The following is a 20,445-nucleotide window of genomic DNA, read 5'->3' as shown; positions in this document are numbered from 1 at the left end:
TAGGTGGGGGTTGGAAAGCACCCTCCCCAGCCCACAGGGAAGGGGGGTGCCTGTGGGCCTACCAGTCCTGGCAGGGAAGGCAGCCACAGTCCACATCCCGGCCTGGAATGTACCTAAACATCATTGACTTTGGGGTCAGATGGGAGGAGGCAGGTAGCATTCCCACACCGGTGGTGAGAGCCAGAGGAAGCCTGAAAATGCAGCTACAACAGAGCAGAGCTACCTGCCACTGAGAAGTCTCTCACCTTGAGCACTGGTCATTCTACTTGGGGGCACCAGCGGGTCCTGCGTTAGGCTCGCCTGACTCAGGATTTTTCATGTATTAGCTTGATTTGGGGGCGTTGAGCAGTGGCCTACAGGCCACGCAGCGGTGTGCTCGCATCCCTAGGTAGGAACCACAGACCCGAGGCTGCAGCACCCTTCTGGCTCCCAGGCTGTTGGCAGGCCCATCTGCACACCTGCAGGAAGGAGGGCCAGAGCCAGACCCCCTACACGACCTAGAAATGAGGTAGGTTGGAATTACACAAAGCAGAGTTCAGTCCTGGAGTCTCAGCTACCAGTTCTGTGACTCAGAAAAAGTTACATATAAACCCGTTTTTTGTTCATCTGTAAAGGAGGAAGAATAAAGTAACTGCAGCTCACAGGATTTAAATTAAATAAGATTTGGGTAGTGTTTACATCGTAGGCACTCAGATATCTCTTATTATTTAATGCACCCTGTGTGCACCTTGCAGCACCCTCTTCCTGGAAGTAGCTCAGGATCTAAAAGAAGCCACCCAGATCTAAAAGAAGCAAGCATTCCATGCCCCCTGACTGGGGTGGTGGTAAGTGCGATCCGTGCCCGCGCCCCAGACAGCACAGCTATTGCTGCAACCTCATGGGCCTGCACACAAAATGCAGCCTGGACTCGGCAATTATGTTTCCGTGATGGGACTTCCAGTCATCCCTCCTGTGCTCCTAGTCACTGCCTTCACCTGGACCTTGTTCCGCTTCATTAGGGCTGGCGGCAGTCCCCAGGGCTCCTTGCCTGCAGTCTTTCTCTCCTCCGAATCCCCCTTATGTCGATCTAGCTGTTTTCTTAGTGCACACAGGCCTGTCCTCAAAAATTCCATACCTTCCTGTTTCCTGCAGAGTAAAGACTGAACCCCTGAGTAAGGGGCTGGATGGCCTGCTCCCTGTTTTCTCCTGGGCCCCCACACCTCGGCCTTCCAGCTGCTCCCAGGCCACCTGCACCCGGGATGGCTGACCTGACACCCTGACTGTGCATGAGGGTTTCACTGCTCAGCCTGTTCACTGCCGAGCAAGGATGCTACTTCCCACATGTCTGCAACTCATATTCGCCTTTCAGGGGCTGCTGAACATCCCTCTCCCTCTCGGAGCCCCCTATCTGCTGCTGACATCAAGGCTCTGCTTTCCTTCCCACCTGCTGCTCCCCGCATGCTCAGCCTCAACTGCAGAACAGATGTCATGCAAATGCTTGCTTCTTTTAGATCTGGGTGGAAAGGTCCCCAAGAGTGAAAGTATTTCATTAATCCTTGTCTCCTCCCACCCACCTCTTCTAGCCCAGGGCCTTGCTCAGAGGACACCCCTGTTTAATGTAAATACCACAGTACAGATGTTTCAGAAGCTACATCAGACTGCCCTCAACCTGCACAGCTTAGCAGGTACAGGGCCAGAAAATTATGCTGCTACTCCCTTTTCAGGTCTTTGAAAGACAGAGGTATAAAATATTCTCTTCACCTACTTTAAAAATTAAAAACAGAATAGCCTAGGAAATAAAAATGGCAATCAAAATAAATAAAACATAGTTTGTTTCCTGTTCTTTTAATGAGAGAAATAGAAAAAAGAAGAGGAAGAGGGAAAAGAAAGAAAAGAGGAACGAATAGAAAGAGCATCTGTGACACAAGGGGGAAAGAGAGAAAAGGTGTAGAGGGCAGAGGATGAGCAGAACCCCACGGACATGGATAAAAGACAGAAGAGACAAAGTGTGCGCCACAGCTTTTCACAATTTTCATGCAAAAGACGGCGACTCTGTGCCATCGCTTTGTTCCCGGACTAAGAGGCTTCACAACCCAGAGGCCAATCTGGCTCGTAGTCAGCGAGTGTAGCCACTGTGGGGGATGGACAGCTGCTACCCTGTTCCACCAGCCAAATTTTGCTGTCTGTGGGAAAATGAAGCCCGCTGCTGCCAGATAGTCCTATTTATCAAGAGAAGCCAGAAACCCGGATTTCTAGTTTGTAAGAAACCATTCCGTGGGGCCAACAAAACAATTCAGTGGGCTTTCGGGGTGCCAGGTTTTGTCTTTTCTACTGTAGACAAAAACAAGGCTATTTCCCCTTCCTGGTTTGTATTTAGGTGCGAAGTGCACTGAGCCTTGGGTTGGAAATGTACGCTGGCCATGCTGGCCTGCTCCTGTCCAGCTGCTGGTCTTCTGGCGGGGCCCGTGTCATCCAGAGCAGGAGGATGACGGCAAGTGAAGGAGGGGGGGTGGGTCCACAAGGCAGTGGCTAGGGCTCCCTCCCACCTGGGGCACATGTGCACCTGCAGGAGCCCCTCTGTGGGAACCCACCTTCAGGAGCCCACCTGTGTGGGAGTACACCCGCAGGAGCCCCCCTACAGGAGCCCACCTATGACAGCCTGAGCCCGAGCAGGGCTCTGCAGAGGGTAGACAGGAGAAGCCCAGGCAGGTGGGCTTCTTCCTCCTCCAATCGTGAGACCACAGGCACATGAAGCCCTTGATGGAAATTAAATGAAACAGAATGAAAACTAATAATTGTGAAAGCCAAGCACACTGGATGAGGGAAAAAAGGAAGAAAGTGGTCTCCAGTTCTGATCTCAAACAAATGGCTGGAGTTGCTCCGCAGCACAAGGAACCCATTATTCCTCTTGATTCTGCAATGGGTCTAATAATACTTGTAATTATGTCCCTCTCTGTGAGGAGTCAGAATTCATTAATTTTTAGAGACAGATAAAAATTCAAATTCCACAGTCTAATGATTATATAAATTCAAAGGGGAGCATAAATTAAAGAAACAAAAAGACTTTTTATTTAAATGTTAATTTAGTAATTTAAATAAGTAATTAAAACAAGTAGATTAGTAATTAAACAAGTAAAGACATAAAAAGTAAGAAAACCTGACAGAAGCAGAGCAACAGGATGCTTTCTTTATTCTCATGTTTTCCCTTCCAAGTACTTCCGGGAACTGTCCACAGTTCTTATGTATTCATTGTTGGAGGACGTCTAATCTCTTTGAAACATGATGCTGAATTTTAAAAAATCTGATTAAAATTATCGAATAAAGTATGTTGAAACAGCAGTTATGGAAATCATCACCAAGAAAAATAATATACAAAGTTTTCTCCATCCAACAAGGTGAGTTATTTGCACAGCGCAGTGGGCACTTTCTAGCCTTTTCAACACAGAGATGATGCTGACAGTCGCTAATTGAAGGGTAAGTATAATATTGCATTTTTCTGTGTTTAAGGTAATATCATACATATTTTTATCATCTTCATAACTATCCTCTTCATGTCTACATATTTCATCTACTTGTATTTAATTATTTCTCTAGCTACAAATATTTTCACTTTTTAGATTCTTTACTTATGAAAAATTCCCTGGAATAAGCAGAAATGCATAAATATTTTTACTAATCTTGAATGGATTGCCAAGTTGCTTTCCAAACACGCAGAAGAATGTAAGTGATACAAAATGACTGTATCAACCTAACCACTGGTATTATCAATAGCAAGGACTGAGGTGGGGTGGCTGGGTGGGGTGGCTCAGTTGGTTGAGTATCTGACTCTTGATTTTGGCTCAGGTCATGAACTCAGGGTCATGAGATCAAGCCCCATGTTGGGCTCTGCACTCAGTGATGAATCTGCTTAAAGATTCTCCCTCTCACCCTCTCCCTCTGCCGCTCACACCTAAACAACAACAACAACAAAAAAATTAAGAAGGATGAACTGTGGGTAAGTGTGAAGGTCATAGGTCAATATAGAGAATTATTCTGAGCTGGTGTGTGAGATCTACAGCACAACAGGTAGAGGTCAGAGCAGAGTTCTGTGTGTGGACCATCTTAGTTTCTTCATCAGAGAAAAGGAGAATTTGAGTGACATACTCTCCAATGATTGTTCCAGTTTTAAATATCCAATTCTCAAGAAGAAGCTAAGCACCTTCTGAAAAACTTTTGCTATTATGTTCTAGAAGAACTGGAGAGATGGTGCTAAGTCTCCATAAGAATTATAGACCCCCAAGAAATCCATTTAAGCAAGCAAGGTGTATTAAGTCCATTTTAAGTGCACTTTACTGTAAAGAAAGAGATTGAGATAGAGAGAAAGATGGGTGGATGGACGAATGGATGGATGCATGCATGGATGGTGGATACATGGACAGATGGATGGATAGATGGGTATATGGATAAGCAGATGGACTAATGGACAGATGGATAGATAAGTAAATGGACAGACAGGTGAATAGATGGACGGATAGATAGATGGACAAATAGACAACAAAGGAAGAGAATGAAGGAAAAAAGAAGTCAGTGTTCTCCTCAGTAGAGAAAAGATTCATAAGGTTTCTCAGGAACCAGGCAGCCATTGTCCAAATATCCAAAGACTCAGTTTGAGCCAAGAGACATTTATAGTATTTTATTTCTCAGGGGAAAAAAAAGGAATACATAACATAACAGAGAGCTTTTTATAATTTGTTGATTTGTTGACAGAAGAGTCTTAATAGGAGCATAAAAATAAAATACATCATTAGGCATTTAAATTATTTTTAAAATAAGAGCAAAATATAATGTCCTGGAATTCCTGGGATATAAAATATATGATTCAAGTGAAAGTTGGTTTAGGTTTGATTTCTTAAGTTTTGAAAACCTGAGAGAGCGCCCCTTGCTATCATTCCTATTACCAGCGGGAAGCTTTGAGGACCCTGTCTGGGGAGCAGCCCTAGCCTGAAGAAGGAATTTAAAAAATCAGGGGGTGCAGAGTCTACCCCTGGTACTGCTGACTCGGTGATGCACTCATCCTGTTGGAGCCCTGCACCTGAGCCACCCAGGCTCTCTGGTCCAGACTCACCCTCTGGAACCACGTGTGACTCATGTCCACGTTCCAGCACGTGACGCTATACTGCTCCACGGAGGTGCCCAGGGCTTATACAACTGGCCTGATGTCCTGTTGCTACTGAACAAAGTGCAGTTCCCACCAACAATGGGGGGTGGGACTGGGGCAGACCCCGTGGTTACAGCCAAGCGCTGAACGCCGATCTATAATCACCAATTCTTTTAAAAGGCTTTCTGCTGGCCGGACATAAAACCTTCCACGGGTCAGTTTGCCTTCCCTTCCACTGACCCATCCCAGGAAATGGCCAGTCACACGAGCCGAGGCCTGAGGGGAAGGTGCAGGAGAACGGGCCTGGACAATGTGACCTTGCGTGTGAGGGTGTGTGACTGGGAAGGAAAGGAGCAAGGTTAGAGGTCAAGGTTGCATGGAATATTTCCAAATCCTGCTGACCACCAGCTCCGTTTCCATTTCTCCACCAGTTCCAGAACTTTTACAGACCAACCTCAAAAACCAGTTGGTTTTATCACGTAAACAATCTCCAAGCTTCTGCGTTTCAAATAAGAAGAGACCACCTGGTTAGCCATTGGAAAGGCAAGAGGACAGAACGCCCAAGAGCCACAGCTCCACGCCCGCTCGATGCTGCCCTCAATCCTGCACACTCACCCCTCACAGCATCCTGCTTCCTTTTCCAATACTTGCTCAAGAAAACAACACAAAGCGGGAGGATGGTCCACGGTGTATCTCACTCAGACCTGTGTTCTAGGCTGCCGGAAGTAACCCTGGCTTTAACTTGGAGATGGTGCAACTGCAGCGCAACTATTTTATTTTATTATTTATTTATTTAAAAGGTTTTATTTATTTATTCATGAGAGACACACAGAGAGAGAGAGGCAGAGACACAGGCAGAGGGAGAGGCAGGCTCCTTGTAGGGAGCCCAATGCGGGACTCGATCCCAGGACCCTGGGATCATGAGCTAAGCCCAAGGCAGGTGCTCAACCACTGAGCCACCCAGGTTCCCAAAGCGCAAGAATTTTAAATGACTCGCTCATCAGAACCTAAATACGGGACTCCTACATCCTGGATGATGCTTCCCTGGGTGATGGGCTCCTGACCAACTTCCTTCTTCCTCCTTCTTGTGAGGTTTGTTGACAGGTGCATTTAAATGCTGCTTGGAGACAAAAATAAGCTAGGCACCATCCAGAATAATACCAGTCGGGCTGCGTGCATTTGGTGCTCCATAAATGTTTGTAAGATGAGTGAATAATGACATCTTAAGGAGAAAAAGATTGCACTGTGTGGAGTCAGCCCACCAATTTTCAGAGGACCTCTTCCCTTTTTCTTACCTAAGGTGCTTTCTGAAGTCAGCTTATTATTTGGCTAAAACAACCTCAGTTGAAATACATGATCTGTCACAAGCTATTGATTTGAGAAGGAGAAGACAGTTCCTATTCTTGTATTTTGTTGCTGAGTGCAGCTGCATGCAGGGCGCCGGGCATTGACTAACCTGACATCCTCACAGAGGTAGGGATAACATGCTGACATTAAAATGCACTTACCCTCAGCAATGGTCTGATCATTTTCTCCACTCGATTAATATTACAAAACCATTTCTGCAATTTCAGTATTTTTAAGCGGGTTGAATGAGATTTTCTTAGGGGAGTAATTCTAGCAAAGATGAGTTTTTAATACAAACGTGCATGCACATTCATTTTTTTTGGGGGGGAGTCTTACTTTGCAGAATACTATTGAATTCAATAAAGCTATCATTTTGGGAACTACACCATGATGCAACCTTGCTAGGCTGCCCTTATACCAGCAAGCGGTCTAGGTAAAGGGACGATCCAATTCAATACTAAACCGTGATAAGTTGGCTTTTTAAAAGGAAAAAGTATGCTTACACCAAAAATAAATAAAATGAAAATATTTAGGAAGTTAAATGTTCTTGAGGAGGGGAAGGAGGTAGAGTGGCATTTCCACAGGCCAGGGGATGAGGTCACCAACTGGTTGTGGGACCCTGGAAAGCTCAGTCACCAGCTCTGAGCTCTGGACTCTTATCTGTAAGACCAGGGGACTGACTAATCTTTTCCGTGGTTTCCTCTACTGCCTGGGTTCCATGATACCAGAACTCCCATGTCTCTGATTCACACGAGAGGCGTGTGATGATTGTTCTGATTCAGAGTCCGTGTGTGTTGGACAAGAAAGCAAAGCACTCCTGTTAGAATGCTGGGTGTTTATTCTTTATAACGATGAGCATAAACATACAGCAAAAGAAAAAAAGTTAATTCTCCTCAAATTAATTCTTGGCACATAACTTCAGAGAATGGTTTTAATAAATATCTTCAGCTGTTAACATCAACTCCAAATCTTAATGTCACTTTAATCTCTGGGAAACCAAGGTTTTTCCCAGATTCCAGAGCAGTGGCATTCATATCAACTCAGTACTCGTTTTAAAGCATAAACATCCCTTAATGTCATCAGAGCAAGCAAAGTCAGTGTCTAAATTAATATTCCCTGTGCGTGTGGAGATGAATTTAAAAAAAAAAAAAATGAGATTGAGCAAGTCCTCCTGAAGTACTCTCTGTGCATTACTGCTATTGTTCTGTGAATGCCTAAAGCCCTAGGACTTTCTCTTCCGATTATATATGGTATGCAACGCTTGTTTCCAACACCTGCTGAGAAATGTCCCACACGCTGAAAGAAACTGCTTTCATCTTATTAAATTAGCGTGGTTTCAATTCCACATTATCTTTAGTTGCTCAGGCTGTAGTATTACAAGTTGATTGCTTCTGCTTGGCTCTACTAAAAGTTGAAACCTAAAGTCATTTTCTGCTTTATTGACTTGCAGGAGGGAAAACTGAAATTATCCTGGTCATTAGAGAGAGTACTTACAATTTTTTTGCCTTCTATTAACACTGTAGAAGTATTTGTTTCAACATTCCGCAGTATCACGCTTCCTTTCTGCTCTCTATAGATGAATTCTTTATCTGCAAGAGAGGAAATAAAAAAAGAAACACGAAACATTAAGGAACTCGGTAGGCTTCTCTGATGGACACCTTCACCAAAGGAACCAACTAGTTCTAACAAAAATAGATTCCATGTTGCATCAAAGGATCCTTTTAATCTGGGAAAGTATATTCAGTTACTCTCCACGTAACCTCACGTAAGGCTTCTTTCTGAGTCTTTTCTCCTCCTCTACACGCTGACATATAAAGCACTAGTGCACACGCCCATAAGGTCTTTTGGACATTCTTGAGCTTTCTTGAGCAGAACACACCACTGGGTGGGCAAAACAGAGCAGATCAAGAAACTTGCTATCAAAAGGCAGAGGCAATATTTGGCAGGGAGGGGAGCGATCTCCCGGATCTGGAGCTTGGGTGAAAGCCGTACCTGCACTCGTGCTCACACCTGCACCTGCATCCTGCGAGACGCCCAGGTAAGTCCACACCCTTCCCTGCTACACCTGGAGGAGCTGGCCGTGTCTCGGTCACGCATATCCTTGAATCCATACACCCTTCCTCAGTATAACCAACCAAGATTTCAAATATCCCCTCGGGAAATTTATAATAAAACACCTACACTTGAGATCAGCATGGTTGTAGAGGTACATCCGCAGGCACCAAGGCATGTGTGTGCCTACCGTGAATGAAAAAGTAGATTTTCTGAAGGACGGGATGGCTGGTGGAGAGGCAGGAGCCACAACAGGGAGGAGAAACACTGTCTTTCTGAGTGAAGGTGGTAACAAGGAGCCAGTGTGATGCTCAGGGCATCTCACAGAGGAATCAGTTGCTGACTGAACAACACCGTGCAGACTGCATTAATTCAAATGATACTATATCATTTCTACTCTTTATTCTAATTTCATAGAATCCCATTCTTTTTTTCATTCTGTTCTGCTACTTGCTTTTTTTTCCCTTGCTTTGGTTTTAATTCTCTCTTCTTTTTCCAGCATAAGGTGGAAGCATACACCGTTGGCTTGATTTCCTGTCCTTTCTAATAAAACTAGCAAAGCTAAAAATTTCCCTCCATGGATGGCGTTGGCTACATCTCACAAATTTTGATATCCTGAGTTACATTATTATTCAGTTCAAATTATTTCTAATTTTTCTCACAATGTCTGCTTGGCCCAGTGATTATTTAGAAACATGTTGTTCAATTTGCAAGTGTATAAAGTTATTCTGGCCCTCTTATTTTTATAGATTTTCTAATTTAAATTCACTGGATCAAAGAATACTCTGTACATGATTTCAGTCTTTAAACACATTAATATGTTTTTGTGGTCCATAATACAGTCTATCCTCGTAAATGTCCCATATGCACATTTAATGAGATTATTTATATGGCTGCATCTGGTCTAGAATGTGTGTGTGTGTGTGTGTGTGTGTGTGTGTGTGTGTGTGTGTGGTTTGTTTCCACTCGTCTCCTCCACTTCTTATTTCTGGCTTTCATTTTATTGTTGGGTATTTTTCAGAATTTGAATTTTCCTATTTTAGCTGTATTTCTTTGGGTTTCTTTTAGTGTTTGTCCTAGGGATTAGAATATATACTCAACTTTTCAGTCTACAATGAGTTCATAATGTACCACTTCTCATGAAATGCAGAAATCTATCAAGGTTTCAGTCCATTCCCAGTCCCGTGTTGTTATCATTGTTATGTGTATTCCATTAAGATACTTTACATATTCCAGCAGGTGTCATAACTATTGTTTGTAACAGTAAATCACTTCTAAAGAGATTAAGAAGAAAAAGTCAAAAAAGAAAACAATGCCTTTTGCATCTGCCAAATATTTGACATTTCTGATGCTTTTTATATATCATAAAGAATCTGAGTTTTTATGAGGTATCACTTTTCTACCTCTTGAGAACTTCCTTTAAGTATCTGGTTTCTGGATCTGCAGGCAACTGATTCCTTGAACTTGGTTTTACCTGAAAATGTCTTCAGTTAACTTTCTTTTTTGAAGGATATTTTCTCTTTTTTAAAAAATTAAAAAAAATTTTTTTTAAGTCGACTCCATGCCCAGCATGGAACCCAACATGGGTCTTGAACTCATGACCCTGAGATCAATACCTGAGCTGAAGTCAAGAGTCAGATGCTTAAGTGACTGGGCCACCCAAGTGCTCTGAAGGATATTTTCTCATAATACAGATTCCTAGGTTGATAGTTTTTATTTTTTTCTTTTGAAATTTTGTTCTATTTTCTTCTGGTCACCATGGTTTCTAATGAGAAGTCAGCTATTAATTGAATTGTTATTTTCCTGCATCCTCTTCCTATGGATTTTTTTTTTCCGTTTTCAAGATTGATTTGTGGTCTTTGGTTTCCAACAGTCCAACTACAATGCACTTTTGATTGGGCTTCTTTGTATTTATTCTGTGATGTTTGTTAAGCATCTTGTATCTGCAAATCCATGTCTTCATAAAATCTTTAGTCATTAATTTGTCAAATATTTTTCCTATTTATCCATCTACTCTCCTGTTACTCCAACTGCACATATATTGAGAAACTAGATATTATCTAAGAGTCTTTGATGCTCTATGCATCAAGTTTTTTTTCTTCTGTTCACTCTGAATAATTTCTAATATTGATCTATCATGAAAGCCACTATGTCTTTTCTTTGTCACGAGTATTTTACTACAGACTCCATCCAGTGCATTTTTTACATTTCAGCATCTGTGTTCTTATGCTTAGGATTTGCCATTTTGTTCTTTTTACTACTTCCATTTTTCTACAGAGATTCTCATTTCCCTGCTGAGATTTTCATTCACTAAAAACATGCTCATGTTAATTCATTAAGCATAATTATATTTTGAAGATCTTTGTCTATCAGTTTAAAAATCTTTTCATTTTGGGGTCAGACTCCATTAATTTTCTTTTATGTTGAAAGTGTGATCCTTTTTTTGGTTCTTTGTAAGTAGGGAAATCTTGCTCTAGATCCTACACATTATGGATCTCAGTCTGGACATTCTGGGCTTTGTTAGTATTCTCTGAGTGTGGTTGCCTATGCTATGCCAGGTCATTTTTTTTGCTAGGTGTGGACTGCCAATGTTGGGCAGCAGCTTTATTCTCAATTCAGATATTTTACCTGCAGCCGAACTACTTTGATTCTTTTCCCTGCATGTGTCAGGCTCACAGGTCAGAGACACTACTGCGCCTTTACTTTCTGTCTTATTAATGTCTGTTCTATCCTGCCTCATTATCCCCACTTCTGAACTTTTAAGTTTGACACTTAGCTTATTAATTTCAGCACTTCTACTTCTCTAATATAATCACAACTGTGCTATAAATTTCCTTAATTATGTCTTTGTTTGAGTCTACAAGTTTTAATGGGTAGTATTCTCATTATTGCTTTGTTCTATGCATTTTTAGTTTCCATCATGATTTCTTCTCCAACCTAGGAGTTATTCGGAACTTCCAGTTTGCAAATGTATGCGAAACACTCTTCTTTATCTTTTTGTTATTGACTTGTAATTTATGACATGTGTTAGAAAAACTTGTATTGCTAATTCTTTGACATTTGTTAAGTCTGGCTTATAGCCTGATGCATGATTCATTTTTGTAAAAGATTTCTTGAGAAAATGGATATTCTCTAATTGTAAGATGCAGGGTTCTATATATACGGTCTTTAAGTTAACCATGCTGGTTATATCATTAAATTGCCTCACTCGTAGCTTATTTTTTGTGTTCTTCACCTTTTATTAAGAAAAAAACAGTATATTGAAATTTTATAGTATGATGATGGATTGATTAATTCTCCCCGGTTAACCTTCCACATTTTGTTTTATACCTTTTGTAACTCATCAGGCGAGTTCAAGTTTATAATTTTTTTTATCTTCTTAGTGATTTGTAAGGTTTACTTTTTAACTTTATTTTCTATTCCTAATAATGTTTTTAAAAATCATTTCTGTTTTATAGAATAGGCAAAATAATAATCTATGCCTTATATTGCAGGTGTAAAGATTCAATGCAGGTGTAAAGATTCAGGTATGTACATAATACCTGAGATGAGCTTGACACAGTGCCTGGCCCAGGGCAGGCTCTCAGCAGGTGTCAGCTGCTGCTCTTCTCTCAGTAGAAGATTTGGAGTCATCTCTGCCTCCTTGTCATCTCTCATCCTCAATATTCCATCCCTTACCTGCGCATACCCCCTTTGAAGTCTTCTCGAACCACCTCGTCCTCTTGCCTTGCAGTATTCCTGCCCTGTGTCTGACCACCACCACCTTCACCATGGATGCCTCCAGCAGCCTTCCCATGGCACAAGCTCCTTTGGTTCTACGCTCTGTGCACCCGAGGTCACGTCTCTCTCTTAAAACTTTTTATTTTTTTTCTGGGTCTTTTGGCTAAGACTGCTTTGGCCAAACTCCTTAGCCTGACATTCAAGGTCCTTTGCATTCTGGCCTGGGTTTCTCTTCCCATTTTAATTTGCTGCCACCCCCCATTAAGCATCTTAAACCACGTGGTGCCTTCCATGCCTCCCAGATTCTTCAGGCCACTGCCTGGCCCTCAATGCCCTTCTTCCATTTGTGTCAGGGGAGATCTATCTGGGCTTATTAGCACAAAGGCCTCTCCTTTGCAAGGATTTTCATGCTTCTGCCAGGCAGGTTTAGCTCCTCTCTGCTATGCTCCACCCTAGTCCTCCTTCTCTATGCTCATGCAGCCTGCTGTTCTTTGTTGACTGTTAGGACCATCTCCTTCATGAGTGAGCCTGATGCAAGGGGAGAGGCCACACGTTCTTGAGTTCCTACCTCTAAAACCGAAGGTAGTGGCTAACAGAAAAATAGATGCTAAAATGCGTGATGCATTCACCAAATTAATACCGTCATGTGTCTGATCACCAAATATGTAACCAGCACATGACAAGGTAGGGAGACCTGCTGTGTGAGAGAGACTGCTCCAGGCCGATGAGGTCAGAGGAAGGAGGCATGGATATGGTAGTTTTGCAAATTATACTTTTTGTGCCTCATGAGATTCTGGTATAGCTATTTTATTCCCTCACTGCAGTGCAGTGAGATGCCTCAGAGGGAAGGCAAAGTGCATTTGGATGCTCTGAGGACAGGAATGTGAAACTGAAAAGCCAGGCTAATGGGGATTCTAAGAAACACAGAGTGTGATGTTGTTAGGAAATGATCTCCCAAAGAAAGTCTTGCATAGCATCACCCGTTGCTACTTATTTTTCATATGTCAAGCATTCAGCAGGCTGCATTTAAAATATATCATTAATTGTTCTGTGTACTTCAGTAATTCTTCAAAGCTAAATAATTAAAGAAGGAATGAAACTGTGTTGGTAGCTAGCACAAGGAAGACGATTGCTTTTCATTTTAATTTTTCCCCAAATTGTGATAGAAAAATATGTAGCAATGTAACATGTTGTATTTCTTGCTCTTCCAAAAATAAGATAAAATTCCAGTCATTTCCTCTGAGTATCATATGTCAGCTGTCTTCAGGTGTGACTTATTTTTGCCTGACAGTCATGTATTTTTTTAGAAACATTTCAAAGGTCTTTCCCGTGACGAAAGAATTTAAAATGTATGGCTTCATGGTACTGTAGATTCCTTAGCCATTGAGATATGCAGTCCTCATTGCCAAATATGACTTGTACATGCTAGCTGGTCCTGAAGAGCACCCTTGATTATATAAGTATTACAAAGAATTGCTTCAGAAGAATAGACTTTAATTTCAAAAACATACTGTACATAATAAATCTGACTTTTCTCTATTCCTTTTAGTTTTAAATACTCGCTAATGGAAACAATGCTCTATCCTATATATTGCTTATTTTATTTTCTTCTCAGATATGAGTTACTTGTATTCATGTTTTCTGATAAGCATACAACATATCTCCTAAGAAAGTGGACATCCATATGATGGTCAGAAAATGTAAAAAACTGGTCTGTAATCACTAGCACCCACATTATAGTCCAGAAATAACATTTCCCACTAAACAAAATCAGTATGCCCGTGAATTGGCCATGTTCCCTGACTTAAGGATGTGTACAATTAAAATAGCCAGTCAGATGATAATTAGTATATGTTGGCTTTAGTCAAGTTCCGCATTAACCACAGCATTGTGTAATCAGACATGATCCTACGCACATAAGTAATTCTATTAACGTTATGAGAAAGTAAAATTTACATACAGGAAAAAACAGATCATCCACATTTAAAATCATTACACTCAGTTCAAAGCTAAAACCCTGTACGGTTAAATCTGTATCAGAAATATCAATAGGGACACATGTTTGTTTCTTTTTTAGAGTATCTGTGTGATAGTTTTGTTCACAGAAGGTGTCTAGAAGCATGGTTATCTCAGATACTCAGATTTGGGTTTCTAGGCACCATTCTAATTAAAAAGAACAGGAACAGTAAAGAAATGGGCATTTCTAGATCCGAGGTACACAAAGGACAAAATGAACCTGGACTAGCTCTGTGGCCAGGAAGCAAGTGTTCAGGGACCAATGGGGACACAGACCATAAGACCACAGCAGGCTGCAAACATAGCCCTAATTCTTCACCCCATCCCACCCACAGGCTTTGTGTCTAGCTTTGCTAGACACAAGAGGTTCTTCCTCTTGAATGTGGGCCCAGATGTGTGACTTGACTGGGTCACTGGAGTTTGAGCAAGCGGACACCTGAAGAGCACCTGCACAGTCTGAGCTGCCCTCTCCTGGTTTCTGCCATGGCTATGTCTTTTGACCCCTGGCGCACAGCTGAGTTCTCCAGTCATCGAGAAGAGGCCATTCCAGATCAGCCAGTGGCCAGCAGGTTGTCCAGCCCCGGGAGAAAATAAGCCAGCAGATAAGCTGAATTGTCTCACCAACCACTAGCTGACAAGCAGCAGTGTGAAAGAGAAATGCTTATTCTGTGTGTCACTGAAGGTGTGTGGTTGTTTGTTATACAACACTCTCGTGGCACTAGGTACAAGCACAGAATAGCCATTAGGAGGGCTCTCAGGTCTGAGGTTGGTGAAATTTGAACATCAAAAAAACAATACCATAATTTTTTTTTTAATTTTTATTTATTTATGATAGTCACAGAGAGAGAGAGAGAGAGAGAGAGGCAGAGACATAGGCAGAGGGAGAAGCAGGCTCCACGCACTGGGAGCCTGATGTGGGATTCGATCCCGGGTCTCCAGGATCACGCCCTAGGCCAAAGGCAGGCGCCAAACCGCTGCGCCACCCAGGGATCCCAACAATACCATAATTAAGTAAAACACTGAATATATGAAACAAGTCATGAATCCATAATAGAACTCACAGAAGTTAAAAAAAAAAAAAGCATTTTCCACAGATGGAGGTAACTATGACATCCAGCCCTTACTCTGAAACTGGTAATTAAAAATGTCTATGCTACCTCAAAGCAATCTATACATTTAATACAATCTCTATCAAAAAACCACCAGTATTTTTCACAAATCTGGAACAAACAATCCTGAAATATGTACAGAACCACAAAAGCTCCTGTGTAGCCAAACCAACCTTGAAAAAGAAAAGCAAAGCTAGAGACATCACAATTCTGGACTTCCAGCTCTATTACAAAGCAGTGATCATCAAGACAGTGTGGTACTGGCACAAAAACAGGCACATAGATCAATGGAACAGAACAGAGAACCCAGAAATGGACTCTCAACTCTATGGTCAATTAATCTCTGACAAAGCAGGAAAGAACATCCAATGGAAAGAACATAGTCTCTTCAACAAATGGTCTTGGGAAAACTGGACAGCCACATGCAGAAGAATGAAACTGGACCACACACAAAAATAAATTAATAATGGATGAAAGACCTCAATCTGAGACAGGAAACCATCAAATTCCTAGAGGCAACACAGGCAGTAACATCTTTGACGTCAGCCACATCAACTTCTTATTAGACATGTCTCCTGAGGCAAGGGAAACAAAAGCAAAAATAAACTATTGAAACTACATCAAAATAAAAAGCTTCTGCACAGTGAAGGAAACAATCAGCAAAACCAAAAGGGAATCTACAGAATGGGAGAAGATATTCACAAATGACATTTCTGATAAAGGGCTCGTATCCAGAATATATGAAGAACTTACAAAAGTCAACTCTCCAAAACCAAATAATGCAGTTCAAAAATGGGCAGAAGACATGAACAGACATTTTTCCAAACAGACATCCAGATGGCTAATAGAAACATGAAAAGATGCTCAGTATCACTCATCATCAGGGAAATACAAATTAAAACTACAATAAAATACCATTTCACACCTGTTCAAATGACTAAAATCAACAACACAGGAAACAACAGGTATTGGTGAGGATATGTACTGTTGGTGGGAATGCAGCCACTCTGGAAACTGTAGGAAGTTTCCTCAAAACATTAAAAATAGAACTACCCGGGATCCCTGGGTGGCGCAGCGGTTTGGCGCCTGCCTTTGGCCCAGGGCGCGATCCTGGAGACCCGGGATCGAATCCCACGTCGGGCTCCCGGTGCATGGAGCCTGCTTCTCCCTCTGCCTATGTTTCTGCCTCTCTCTCTCTCTCTCTCTCTCTCTGTGACTATCATAAATAAATAAAAATTAAAAAAAAATAGAACTACCCTAAGATTCAGCAATTGCATTACTGGGTATTTACCCCAAAGGATCCAAAAATACTGATTCAAAGGGACACCTGCACCCGATGTTTATAACAGCACTATTGACAGTTGCCAAATTAAAGAAAGAGCCCAAATGTCTGCTGACCAATGAATGGATAAGGAAGATGTGGTTTACACATACAAGGGAATATTGCTTAGCCATCAAAAAGAGTGAACTCTTGCCATTTGCAACAACATGAATGGAGCTAGAGAGTATTATGCTAAATGAAATAGAGAAAGACAAATACCATATGATCTCACTAACAGGTGGAATTTAAGGAACAAAACAAATGAACATAGGGAGAAATAATAGAGAGACAGACCAAGAAACAGACTTTTAACTACAGAGAACACACTGCTAGTCACCAGAAGGAAGGGGGACACGGAGGGTGAGAGGGAATAGGGGAAACAGGTGATGGGGATTAAGGAGGGCGCCTGCCGTGACACACCAGGTGATGTATGGAAGTGTGGAATCACTAAATTCTACCCCTGAAACTAATATTGCTGTATGTTGACTAGCTGGAATTTAAATAAAAATTTGGAGAAAAAAAAAATGATTAATCAAGGGTTCCTCCTGCTGTTTCAGTAGTGCAGGGGGATGATACAGAGCCCGTTTAGGAAGGGGATATCCTCCTTCAGAAGACTGCTGCTCATAAATGTGGAAGGAATGATGAATTTAGGAGATCACAATTCGCAGCCCCCACTAACATCACCTGATGCAGGTAAGGATCATCAATTGATGCTAAACTCATCCTGAGAAAGTTGATGGGATATTTTTCTTTTTTTTTTAAGATTGTATTTATTTATTAATGAGAGACACTGAAAGAGAGGCAGAGACACAGGCAGAGGGAGAAGCGGGCTTCCTGCAGGGAGCCTGATGCAGGACTTGATCCCAGGACCCCAGAGTCACAACCTGAGCTGAAGGCAGATGCTCAACCACTGAGCCACCCAGATGCTCGATGGGATATTTTTCTGATGCCAGAATACTAACTCAGGGAAAACATGCCAGTCTCGGTGGGAGCACGAGACTGGGGATGTGGGGACCAGAGCTTCACCCATGAATTCACCTGACAGTCCTGCTTCACCAGGGGGACACCAGATTCTGTAGACAAATGTGCTAAATCATTCCACGAGGAAACAGTTTAAATCCAGGGTGGGGAGGAGCCCACAACACAACTGGCCTAATAGAGGGAAATAACTCAGAGCTGTTCTACATTAGCAGAAACTCAAGAGACATAATCAAGTATAATTATGATCCTTAATTTGATCTGAGGAGGGAAAAAATTCATAGAAGATATTTCCAGAATGAAGGAGATCTAAATATGGCTTAGGAATTCAGTGATATTAGAAAATTATAGCCATGTTTGTTGGAGAGAATAGGTTGTTGTGGATGTCAGGAGGGTATACTTTTGGAGACACATGTTTAGTATTCAGAGAGGCAAGGGAATGATACAATTTATGTGTAAACATTTTCAGCTAAAAAAATTGATAGAAGACACAACAATGGCAAAAGTGTTAAGATGAACTGAAGCTTATATGGGTATTTGCTGCACTAGCCTTTCTACTTTTTCATAAGTTTAAGTTTTCATAAAAAGGAAGCAGGAAATAAAACGATGTAGCCCTTAATTCCTAGGAACATACAATAAAGTGGGGTGGACCTAAGAACCATTGCCCACAGACGATGAATGGAGATACTTTCAGGCAGAACATCCAGCCCGAGCATGGTGCAGCCGGGGACTCCAGCAGAGAAGGCCAGATGTGCAGCCCCTCACAACACGCAGGTTGAGATGGGGAGGCTTTGGTGGTTTCTTGGGCAGATGCTCGCAGGCTCTGCAGCACAGCTGAAATGAATATATGCCTTTGAGGCCAAAGGAGCTTCCAAAGCGTTCCAAAAAATTAAAACATGAATATTCTATAATCCGTTTTTTTTTTCTTTTCTGGCTCATATCACAAAAATTGTGAGCTGGGTTGTCTGGGGCTGGAGTGGGTGGATAGATGGAAGAAGGAGGGTTATAAATTCTGTGGGCTTCAAATCATGATAAAATGACAGCACAATATCCTCTTTTACACCTTGGTAAGTTTATAACTTGGGTAATCACACAGACAAGTACCTTCAAACAAATACTGATCCCAGCCTGGAAACGACCTGGAAAAGTAGCTATAATTCAAAGATGATGTGTAGGGGATTTGAATTTCACTAGTTTTCATCATAAGATATGAGATTGCCCAATTTTGTCTTTGATTAAAGGACTGCCCAAAAAGCTTTTAAAATCTCTTAAATTTCCATTCTTCATATGGGGAACAATCTTTATGTGCTTCAACAGAGTCATGTTTAGACTTTTAAATAGCTTATTACACTGAAGCCCTACTCAAAAACAAAGCACTTTTTTCTGTATATAACACTAGCGACCATATGCTTACATGGCTAAGGGGAGAAACAATCTGTAGAGTCAGGCTTTTTTTTTTTTTTTTTGCAATTTTTTCCCACCTGAATCTATCATAAAAGAAAGTATATGAGTAAAGAGGCTTTATAGAAAAAGGTTTAGGGGACACCTGGGTGGTTCAGTGGTTGAGCATCTGCCTTCGGCTCAGGTCATGATCCCGGGGTCCTGGGATCGAGTCCCACATTGGGCTCCCTACAGGAAGCCTGCTTCTCCCTCTGCCTATGTCTCTGCCTCTCTCTGTCTCTCATGAATAAATTTTAAAAAAAAGAAAGAAAAAGTTTTAGGTGGGTATAGAACATGGCAAGATCAGCTAGGAAGAAGTCCTTTGCTACTTACTCATTTTTAAGGATATGTATGATTTATTTTATGAAAATACAGGACTCCTTGATGGGTTTTAAAGTGATGGCAATATAATGGTTCTTTTATTTAGTAAACTTCTCTTAGAGCAAATCAATCACAAGAATTATCAAAAGTGTCAAAAAAAATCTTAAAAGTCTCTGAAATGGGCAAAAAGACCACTGGGTATCCTTTTGGTAGAATATTACACATTGTGTAGCGTGGCCTTCTGGGCCATGTGCCTCTTTAGGTGTCTACTCCTATCACTGTCTTTGAGCTATTTTATGACTATAAGTTGTCAAGAACTTATAGTCATGCTAAGGATTCTTGCCAGACAGATGCAAATAAATCCTGTGGGTGGAGATGTAGTTGGGTCCCTCTGCCCTGCCCCACCTCCACAGAAAAAAACCAATTTTGCACCAAATTCACTCCAGCGTTTCTGATTGCCTACATGTATGTCAGTCTTTAATTTCTCTCTACCTTACTACTTCTTTCCTTAACTCCTGAAATAAATAAAAACTTTGACACATGATTATTTTACTTTGAATCATAAACCTCTTGATTTCTACCTTAAAAAATATTCTTCTTTGATTAAAGTTCAGTATGTGCAACATACAGACAAAATTTCCCAGATGGGCCACACACACACAAAAAATCACTACACAGTGTAAAAAGTGATTTGGCTGCCAGTTTGTCTAGAAATAAAGCAACTTGAAGATTAAACATGTTGTTTTGTGGGCCACCGCATTTTATCAGAATCCATCATTCTTCAAAAGTTCCAAATCATTAGTGGATTCTGAAAGTCATTGGTCAGTGGCAGGTGTTACTTACATGGCTCCAATGCCATTAGAGCTTTCAGTGAATCAGTAACTCTCATCACATGGTTCTATGGGCTATGATTTTAATCAAGACACTAAGGACTGGAGTCAGTGTGAACTATGTGGACACTTCATCAACAGGGCTTCTGTGACTCTGCTGTATTCCAGGACAAATACAGAAGACAGGCTTTTTTT

The 20,445-nt window shown here is 41.5% G+C and overlaps 1 protein-coding gene across 4 annotated transcripts in view; it reads right to left on the bottom strand.

The window, feature by feature from the left end:
• The window catches only part of DPP6 (dipeptidyl peptidase like 6), a 908,079-nt gene that overhangs the window by 265,297 nt on the left and 622,337 nt on the right, over positions 1-20,445 (bottom strand). For all 4 annotated transcript variants that reach the window (XM_072763227.1, XM_072763225.1, XM_072763226.1 and 1 more), the window contains exon 4: positions 7,958-8,052. In XM_072763227.1, coding sequence (XP_072619328.1) covers positions 7,958-8,052 — 95 coding nt within the window. The remainder of the gene's footprint in view (positions 1-7,957; positions 8,053-20,445) is intronic.

This window comes from Vulpes vulpes, chromosome 7, assembly GCF_048418805.1.
Source record: "Vulpes vulpes isolate BD-2025 chromosome 7, VulVul3, whole genome shotgun sequence".
Classification (NCBI taxonomy): Eukaryota; Metazoa; Chordata; class Mammalia; order Carnivora; family Canidae; genus Vulpes; species Vulpes vulpes.
Note: the sequence above shows the minus strand (reverse complement) of the source record. Positions and strands in the feature narration are given on the sequence as shown.